General features: G+C 34.6%; 1 protein-coding gene across 3 annotated transcripts; it reads left to right on the top strand.

The window, feature by feature from the left end:
- Window positions 1-3,236: 3,236 nt before the first annotated feature.
- Window positions 3,237-9,106, top strand: LOC110308326 (prolactin-8A9). 3 transcript variants are annotated; one of them, XM_021180787.1, is made up of 6 exons: window positions 3,237-3,327; window positions 4,618-4,796; window positions 5,510-5,548; window positions 6,491-6,598; window positions 7,638-7,817; window positions 8,762-9,106. In XM_021180787.1, exons 1-6 carry the CDS (start codon window positions 3,297-3,299, stop codon window positions 8,948-8,950), a joined length of 726 nt encoding a protein of 241 aa, XP_021036446.1. In that variant the 5' UTR covers window positions 3,237-3,296; the 3' UTR covers window positions 8,951-9,106. The 3 variants fall into 3 exon arrangements, with proteins under 3 accessions (XP_021036446.1, XP_021036447.1, XP_021036448.1); XM_021180788.1 differs by having other exon boundaries at window positions 3,297-3,330; window positions 4,624-4,796; window positions 8,762-8,950; XM_021180789.1 differs by lacking the exon at window positions 6,491-6,598 and having other exon boundaries at window positions 3,297-3,327; window positions 8,762-8,950.
- The last annotated feature ends 1,096 nt before the right edge of the window (window positions 9,107-10,202 follow it).

Below are 10,202 nucleotides of genomic sequence, written 5' to 3'. Positions count from 1 at the left end.
AGCTTTACTAAAGTTTCTTTAATGAATGTGTCTGCCCTTGTATTTGGAGCATAGATATTCATAATTGAGAGTTCCTGTTGGAAGATTTTACCTTTGATGAGTATGAAGTGCTGTTACTTGTCTTTTTTGATGACCTTGGGTCGGAAGTCTATTTTATTAGATATTAGAATGGCTATTCCAGCTTGTTTCTTCAGACCATTTGCTTGGAAAATTGTTTTCCAGCCTTTCATTTTGAGGTAGTATCTATCTTTTTCCATGAGATGGGTTTCCTGTAAGCAGCAAAATGTTGGGTCCTGTTTGCGTATCCAGTCTATTAGTCTATGTCTTTTTATTGGGGTGTTGAGTCCATTGATATTAAGAGATATTTAGGAAATGTAATTGTTGCTTCTTATTATTTTTGTTATTAAAGTTGGCATTCTGTTCTTGTGGCTTTATATCAAGTTTGTTGTGTTCTGCAAAAAAAAAAAATTATAATGAAATTTTTGTTGTTGAGACTAGGGGAGTTTGTGGGGAGGAGATTACTAACCAAAGCCAGGGTCCTTTCCTTAAACACTGTTGATATATAAATAACTAGACAGCATAAGACAGAGCAAGAGACTGTCAAAAATTGGAAGACTTATTAAGGTACAACAGATTTGGTCGATCTGAATGGACCCTGCTGCTTGGCCCTTAGCAAAATGCCAGTTCTTACTGATCATATGTCAGTCTAAAGTGAAGCAACCTAAGCAGTACAGACCACTGTCTTTAGAGTATAAGCTTGAAAAAGAAGATGATCCCATGCATCCGTGCTACTCTACACAGTCTTATGCTTTGGGCTAAACAACTCATATAACCCCAAGGCTTGCTCGTGATGTCTACTACATTTGCTAATGTGCAACTAATGTCCAGGTGGATGCAGAATCATCAAGCCAATTTCAAGTACCCAGACCCCTCTGAGCTCCCATAGACTAAGCCACCTACCAAATATCATACATGGGCTGGACAAGGGCACCTAGCATATACGTAGCAAAGGAGTGCCTTCTTTGGATTGAGTGGGAGAGAATATGCTTAAACTTGTATAAATTTGATGACTGAAGCAGGTAGATAGAGTGGTTGGGTCAGTGAGCAGCCTCTCACAAGCAAAGAGAATAGGAAATGGGATGGTGAACTTGGTGAGGGGGAAGGGGGGACTGGGAATGGGAGTACCATTTGGAATGTAAATAAATAAAATAACTCTATAAAAAAGAAACAAAAAGGAATCTTTGAGAGTGTGCATACATGTAGGAAAAGGAACTCCTGAGAATCATGTTTCTTTTGCTTGATTTGGTTGTTTTGTTTGATTTTTTAAATTACTTTTATTTATTTTTTTTATATTCCAGTCATTAACCCTTCGTGGTCCACTCTCCCACACTTCCTCATCCTGTTCCTTCTCCCAACCTCCATCTCCAAGAGGATGTCTCCACTCCTCTATACCTACCCCTAAACCCCTCCATGCCTTCCCATTCTATGGGGCCACAAGTCTCTTGAGAGTTTGGCAAATCTTCTCTCACTGAGGCCAGATCAGGCAGTCCTGTGCTGTATATGGGTAGAGGGTCTTGTAAAAGATAGTGTATGCTGCCTGGTTGATGTCTTGATGTCTGAGAGATCTCAGGGCTCTGGGCTAGTTGACAGTGCTGGTCTTCCTATGGAATTATCCTTCTAATCAGCTTCTTCCAGTCATTCCCTAATTCAATGACAAGGGTCCTTGACTTTAGTCCATTGAGGGGGTGTAAGTATGTGCATCTGATTCTTTCTACTGTTTGTTTGGCCTCTCATAGGCAACCATGCAAGATTCCTTTCTGTAAGTACTCTACACCATCAGTAATAGTATCAGGTCTCGTAGTCTCCCCTTGAGATGGATCCCTAGTTGGGCCAGTCCCTGGACATCCTTTTCCTCAGTCTCTTCTCCATTTTTGTCCCTGCAGATTATTTAGTTAGGAACAATTATGGATCAGAGTTTTGACTGTGGGATGGCAACCCCATCCTTCCATTTGATGCTGTGTCTTTCTAATGACGGTGGACTCTACAAGTTCCCTCTACCCACTCTTGGACATATCATCTAAGGTCCCTTCCTTTGAGTCCTGAGAGTTTCTCACTTTCCAGGTCTCTGGTACATTCTAGAGCGTCCTTCCTACCTCCCAACCTCTTGGTTGCATATTTCTATTCATTTTGCTAGTCCACAGCGCTCCTGAGAACCATATGTTTGTTGAATTAAATCTCTGAGATGAGGGTGACCAGAAGAACAGATATTACTTCTCAAGAGATATTGTACAGCCAGGCTTCTGAAATTCCTCATGCCATTCTTGTAGCTGTATGACCTTTCAAATGAATATTAGACCTAACAGATTTGCCAAAATTTTTGGCAGCAAGTTCTCTATTTCAACAATATGAGGATATTTTGTTGGCATTGAGTTAGAAGATCCATCAATGCTGAACAGATTCCAGAGTCTGGAAGCCACTTTGGAATTGGTTTTGGAGAATTTTCACCAGTGCTAATACTAGAAGCAAATGTATAAACTAATCATTAGGACAATCATGCCACAATTGCTACTAATAATTAAGGGCAATTGCAAGAAAAGAACTCTATTTATTATTTTAAAAGAGTATGCAATAATTCTTGAGAGATTATACTGCCTGGAGAGAAGTTGATGGAGGTTTTGTGTTACATATATCTGACTTATTTCAGACTGACTTTTAAATAACTAATTAATTTAAGCATGCAGATTATAATTATTGTCAACATAGTTCTAGAGAAACACTCTTTGAGTAGTCAGTGATTACTGGCAAAGATTTGTAATAGCACTATGGATAATTTACTAATGCTTTGACATGGTAGTCAAATATCCAATAAAGACTTGCTCTCTGTACATAAAGATTTTTAAAAAGATAAAACAAAGAATGTATGATTCTAAGGAAGGAGAAGTAATCATGCGTGCCAATTTCCTCATGGTCTGATATGATCATCTGTGATCAGGCAGCTGAGAATGGTTTCAGAGATTTCAAAAATAATTTGCACAAGAATCAACATGTAGGAACAAGCAAAGAGAAATCATCCAGACACATATAAGTATGTTGTAATAAAATGGTTAACATTCCCTGGAGCAAGAAAGACATGTGTCACAAATGAATGTTTCTCTATGTGACTTCTTGCTGTCACATGGCTATGCATGACTTGGAGATATCTGCTAGAATATATAGGAGCAGGAAACTATCTGAAAGTATGACTCAAGTGAAGCAGATCTCCAGAGACAGAAATTCTGCTTAAGATCTCCTCAGTGATGGTGCTGCCATTGAGTCAACCTCACTTCTGTAAGTAAATTACCCTTTTGTGTCTCTCTTAGTAAAAAATATTCAGTTCAGTAGTTCTATGAGTTTAGTCCTATGTAATTCTTCCTTTAGAAACTTTGATGTTCTATCAGGTGTGAATATATATATTTTTATAGATTATCAGGAGTAGAATTGTTGCATAGACTTTTTATTATCTTTTAGAATTATTTTTCTTGAAAGAAATTGTACAAGGGTACAAGAGACAATTGCATCAGTCGTTCTCATGATTCTCTAACTTGAGGCTTGTTGCAGTATGCAAAGAGAGTCTGTGTTATCTTCTCTCTTGATAAAGGAGAAGAAGGATGAAAGTGTTACTGGTATCAAATGAGTAGAACTAATGGAAATAATTAAGCAGCTTCCAATGCATAGGAAACCTTCCAGAACAAACAGTGCATATCAAAGAGACAATGTTTGGAATTTTAGATATTGGAAAATATTAAGGGTATAAAATCGGGTGATTGAATTAATCTTATCTCAAGGCAGAAGAAACAGAATTGTGATTGTCAGTAAAAAGTACTGATGGTTGGTATTCTGATTCGTACATTAACCATTAATAAGACATTAGAAAAATAACTTGAACATGTAAGCCTTTTCCATTATAAATATATTCAGATTACATTAAGGGAATCTAATCAACTGACCAAATTATTGGGCAGATCAACTTTAAAGAGAATAATCTGAAGATTTTGATGAAAAAAAATCTCTGATGGAGATTTACCATAAGTTATCAGTTCTAAGCTGATATCATATATTGGACAACATCTATTCTTGCTGTTAGTGATCTTTATGGTTTTATTTATTGACAAATATATAGAGAAAGCAAAGAGTTAAACTGTGCTATGCCTGTCCCATCAGGGTCCAAAAGTTTGACATCAGACTGACCTTTAAAAATTACATATTTTCCAAATTGGTAACATAAAATGAGCTTAAATTCTGAACACACTAAACCATCTAAAAATGACTTAAAATACAAGTACAGAATTAAGTTAAAGTTCAGACATTTGTAAAATTCAGAAGCATTTCTGAAACAATAGAAAAATGTTAAAACACCTGCTTCTCAAACTACTATTCAGAAGAATTCAGTTACTTCCTTAAGTACTTAATGTGACTCTATATGCCATTTCAGGTATTGAATACCAAGTCATGCAGAAAAAACAAAAACAAAAACAAACAAACAAACAACCTTTGGCGAGATACAAATTTCCTGAACCAATTGGGCCTAGGATAACTGAGAATAATATACCACCTTTAAGTGATTTTGTTTCTATGTAGCCGGAGCACTCCTGCTGCTGGTGGTATCAAACTTGCTGCTGTGGGAGAAAGCTTCAACAGTTCCTGCTTGTATGGCACAAAAGAGCGGCTGCTGGAACCCTCTTGTAGAAGCATTTAACAGTGCCATGCAGAAAGCTGAAACCCTTCGTAAACTTGCTGACCAATTCTATGTAGAGCTTGTAAGTACCTCAACCTCTATACTAATACTTGAACTGCACTAGAAACTGAGACACATGGCATCATGACTCAAATATCAGAAAATACACCTTCATAGGTAAAAATGCCCCAACTACTGAAACAGGGACATAGTCAATTGGATAGTGTCATGAAATTTCATAAAATCTAATGCTGTTAGTATATTTTCTTTACTTTATTAAAAATAAAAACCACTAAACTATGGTAGTAACTTTTAAAGTGTGACTTTGGAATAACTATCATTTCTTGTTGTTGCATTCAGATTCATGAATTTCCATTGGTCATGTTCATTTAGCACACTGTAGGTTTGCACTATAGATGATATGCATTATAGTGAACTATACATTTGTAAGAGAGATAAAGTAAAACATGTAAGGAAGAAAGAAAAAAGAAAGAAAGAAAGAAGGAAAGAAGCAAAGAAAGAAAGAAAAGAATCTATCAAGAAACCCATAAATACCGTAAATTGTGGTGTAAAGGTTTTCAGTGATAAGTTTTTCCAATATCAGGGCATGAATAGAAGTGTATACATTCCTTTCATGGTGATTTTCATTTATTAAGGTCAGAAAACAAAGAAATTATAGAAGCAGGCAAACTTTCAATAATATGGTCATCAAATGGATGTGTCTCTGTTTGGAATAAATATGTGGTCATAATTTTATTAACTAGATGTTATTTTTCTCCCCTTAACACGAGTCAGTATCACAACCAATTCTCATCTGGACAATTTTTGATTTTTGTAAGTATCTCACTTATTTCCAACTGCTTCCCAGTAATATTCACATGTCAAGATAAGACTTTATATGAGAAAGTATTATACAGTATTTGTATTTCCTGTTCTTAACTGACAGCTTTTCAACTACTTTTTTTATTGGATATTTTATGTATTTACATTTCAAGTATTATCTCCTTTCCTGACCCCCCCCCCAGAAAACCCCTATCCTGCCCCCATTCCTCCTGCTTCTTTGAGGATATAACACTACCTACCCTCCTACTCCAACCTCCCTGCTCTCGCATTCCCTTACACACATTAACCTTTCATGAATTAACTATTTGAAACAAATAAGTTATTCTAAAGTATGTAGTCAATTAAATATTTCATTAATCATACAATGTTTAATACATAGCATTCATTAATATTTTTATATTTTTGTTGATGTTGAGTTTTTATAGAATTTACTGTAAAATAGTTTATTTTGTAAATCAAATTGCACACAATTTCATTCTAAAACTTATATAAACATGCCTAGCTATATTCTTTAGTGTCAAATTAATAAATTTATCTGTGTAAGAAAATAACAGTACTTATTGATTGAAATAAGATTAGCAAATATGCTGAATAGCTTTGTGATGAAATGCTAAACAATGATGATAATTAAATTACTTAGTTTTTCATAATTTACTCCTTTCAGTGTTTGCCTTCCATAGAGTAACTTTTGCAAGTAAAGAAGAGAGTAAGAGAGGGAAGAGTTAAATATTCAAAAGTTAATAAAAAGCCAAGTTAAATTGCAGGTACAATGAGTAGACACAGAATTACATGACAGGCAGTTTCTTAATTCTTAATATCTGTATTTTATGAACTACTTATTATTAAAATTTACAAATACTCTAAAATGCATCAATATTCTGGTCATGTAGTTATTTATTATTTCTAAACTCTGTTTTTTTGTTTTATTTGTAGAACTCAAATCTCATTAGGCGTGATGAGATTGTTGCCAGAGCTGGAACTTATTGCCATTCTACTCTGTCAAACCCCCCTGATAGGGGAACTGAGCATGCAGATGCTGAAGTGAGTTTCCTTCATTGGTTTTTCACAGAACTCCAGAAACAGGATGTGGGGATTGTGGTACTGTGACTTATTATAGGCATTATGATAGATACAATAAACATGCATACAGAAAAAAATGAAGATAAAGTATAGGCAATAAACACAATATAGTATTTTTAAATTATATAAAAAAATCAAATTCCCAATAACAGTGTAGTAATGCTTAAATACACCATTTACAGAATACTGTTTTAGGAATGACCTGCCACTAAAATTATTCTTACTATATTTTTAGGATTTGTTTGGCTAACTTGATTATCTATGTTTATATACTCACTCCTCCATCACTGAGAACAATGTGGCTGTATTTATTATATGTTTCTAAAGTGGTTCTGCATAGTGGCATTCTCCATTACTAAAACTGTCTCCTTCTTGATTTTCAATTCTGTCCTGGTTCCATTTCTATTTTTATCTATCACTTCATGGTCCTGTTATTCTCTATGCCATACCTGAAAACTGGATGAGCAGAGCAGTCCTGTGAAATAATAGTTTATGTTTCTTAGGACGCAACAATGATCAAATTCATGATGAAAAGGTCTACATATAATTTTCAGATGTGATATAGTTCTTTCCCTATAAGTTGTGTACATGAGTCCCTTAATGAAAATTATTTTATCCACTTACACCTGCCTCTATCTATCATGAGTCAATCTTTATTTATTCCTATTGAGTACAAGGAAGACCAATTTTACACATTGATAAACAAATAACCAAATAATAAAGATATCACTGGCAAGAAAGCTCTTTTAATTGCATAAGTAGAACAAAATATGACATAAACTCACAGAAATGCTAATTGACAAGCCCCACAATTTGTGTAATTTTGTAGAAATTATACCAGTTGTTTAAATGTTATACTTCCAAACTGTGTAACATCTATACATGTGCCTTATACACATAGTAAAAACATGTTTCACTTCAGCATCTTTACATGAACATTAGAGGTAACAAACCTGCTATACTCAAATTATTTAATGAAATGTTCCTATTGTTTTCTTAGACTGAAAAATATTTAAAAACTTTGATCAACTATGTGGGTGCCTGGATCGGCCCTCTATACCATCTGGTGATGGAACTGAATGTGATGCAAGATGTCCCTGAAACTATCCTTTCAAAAGTCAGGCAGATCGAAGAGAACAAGAGAAATCTCCTGGAAGACCTTAGGTGGATACTCACCAAGGTGAGCATTTTCCATTAGTTATTCTTATTTTTAAAAGAAGTAGTATGTGTAAATTAACAACAACAACAATGAAGGAATTCTGAAATATTTCATCTTTGCAGAGTGATACTTAGATATCTGATCTTGGTCACAATCTTCCAATAAAAGAGTGTTTTTCAACCTGTGAGTCATGACTCCTTTGGGGGTCAAAAGACCCTTTCAGAGGGGTCATATAACAGACATCTGCATATTAGATATTTATATGATAATTACTGAAATTGTTAAAATTAGAGTTATTAAGGAACAATGAAGATAACTTTGTGGTTGGGGTTCACCACATCATGAAGAACTATATTAAAGGGTCACAGGATTAGGAAGTTTCAGAATCACTGCTCTAATAGGTTGCTGGCACTTCCAACATTTTCAGATGATTCTCATCTCTTCCCACACTGAGGATCTGAATGAAACATGGCTGTTCCTCTTAGACACTTAGAGGACACCTATACTAGTTGGATAAAAAGAGCTCTGGTCCTTTGATCATAGTCATCCCTTGAGTCTGCATATTAAATCACTATCTGATACTTATCACATGTGCTATTTTCATACATAGAATAGTGACACATATCAGCTTCTGCAAAGTACATATGAAAGGACCTGTAAGAATTTCCTGAGTGAGTAACTGATATGATCTCTTACTATTGGCCTAGAATCAAATAGAGATTTTCTACATTTCCTCTCCTGAAAAGGCATACTTCCTCTGTGATTAGAAATGCCCACAAATCTTTCTCACAGATTCTAGAAATCTAACTGCTTGAGAGTCTCTTGGTTTATATAAATGGAAACCCATAACTTTGATGCAAGCATCACATTTTTGAATGCGTTTCTTTATTGGACACAGAAGATATAAGAAGAAAGGAACATAACAATATAATCAACAAGTAACCGATTTTCATTTTGATTTTTAGGTCTATCCTACAGCTGAGATGAAGGAAGAATTTCCTGCTTGGGAACATCTTTCATTCTTAAAATCACAGGGCAAACATTATAAATTGTTGGCAATGTTTAACCTTTCCAACTGCATATACAATGAAACATATCACATTCTATTTTATCTTAGAGCATTGAAGTGTCAGATAACTGGGGAAGATTGCTAAGTACACATCTACCCTGTCTGTCTTGGAAATGTTCCACAAGAGTCCATTGCTGAGATGTTTCAGTTAATTGTATATCTTTTGAATCCATGTGTGGGTATAATGAATCCCTTTTTAAAAAATAAAAGCATTATCTTTAGAAATATCCAAATCTAAAAAGCCTCTTTATATTTTGTTAATTGAGTAGAATATATATCAAGAAAATCAGGATGCCCCGATGAAATATATCAAATATATCAAACAATAGATGTTAATTTTGCAAATAAAGTTTACTTCAATAAAGTCACAATTTATTTCACAGAAAAGTAATAAAAGTCAAGTTGTTAATAACAAAGTATAAAACTTATCAACTAATTCATGTATCAGAATCAGAAATATAATTTTTAATGCTTCATGAAATTGACATTGTCATTAGGAAACCGTGTTAACAGTAAAAATATTGCCAATACAATACAATTGTTATCTGACTCCACAGTCTCAGGAGGACTTAGAGGGAAGGAGGCAAGGACTGGGCATGATAAATATACACTGAATACATTTGTGAAAATTCCAAAGAGCTGATTTTTGTTTTGTTTTGTTTTGTTTTGTTTTGTTTTTTGTTTTTGTTTTTTGAGACAGGGTTTCTCTGTATAGCTCTGGCTGTCCTGGAACTCATTCTATAGACCAGGCTGGCCTCAAACTCAGAAATCTGCCTGCCTCTGCCTCCCAAGTGCTGGGATTAAAGGCATGTACCACCACTGCCTAACAAAAGAGCTGATTTTGAAAAAATAATTTTAGAAAGTAAATGTCAGAGATGATCAATTCAATATGTGTCATAAGCCCATCTATAACTTTGCTCCTTCATAGCATGATCATAGATATGTTGTGCAGGTCTTCATTTCTCTGGGTCTAACGAATATTTTATTGCTTTATGGTATTTTGCAAAAACTCCACACTTCATATGATGTGTGTATAAAAACCATAGGAGTTATAGGATGAAAAATTTCTTGTGATGTCTACCATAAAAATCTGATACAGCAACCAGTTGTCTGTCGTTCTGCTCAGTATGAAATGGAGACCGTGCCATTTTCTATTACCAAATAGCTATTTTCTTCTTCAGTTATACCTCAAACATTTTGATAAGCAGTTCTTTGACTTCTTTTTTGATTCTAGGAACTTTTGACATTTCTTCTTCTTTTTTTTTTTTTTTTTTCGGTGACATGATTGATCATTCAACTTCCACGTATTTGAATAGATGGTGCAGTTTTCTTGATAT

The sequence above is a fragment of the Mus caroli genome, chromosome 13, assembly GCF_900094665.2.
Source record: "Mus caroli chromosome 13, CAROLI_EIJ_v1.1, whole genome shotgun sequence".
Taxonomy (NCBI): Eukaryota; Metazoa; Chordata; class Mammalia; order Rodentia; family Muridae; genus Mus; species Mus caroli.
This window is presented reverse-complemented; position numbering and strand designations above follow the sequence as displayed.

What these genes read in the sequence shown, in the direction of transcription:
- LOC110308326 (XM_021180787.1), top strand. Translation starts at nt 3,297, where the DNA reads ATGGTGCTGCCATTGAGTCAACCTCACTTCT. An exon ending in ATTGAGTCAACCTCACTTCT is followed by an intron (nt 3,328 to 4,617) that starts GTAAGTAAATTA and finishes GTTTCTATGTAG; the next exon opens with CCGGAGCACTCCTGCTGCTG. An exon ending in CTGGACAATTTTTGATTTTT is followed by an intron (nt 5,549 to 6,490) that starts GTAAGTATCTCA and finishes TTTTATTTGTAG; the next exon opens with AACTCAAATCTCATTAGGCG.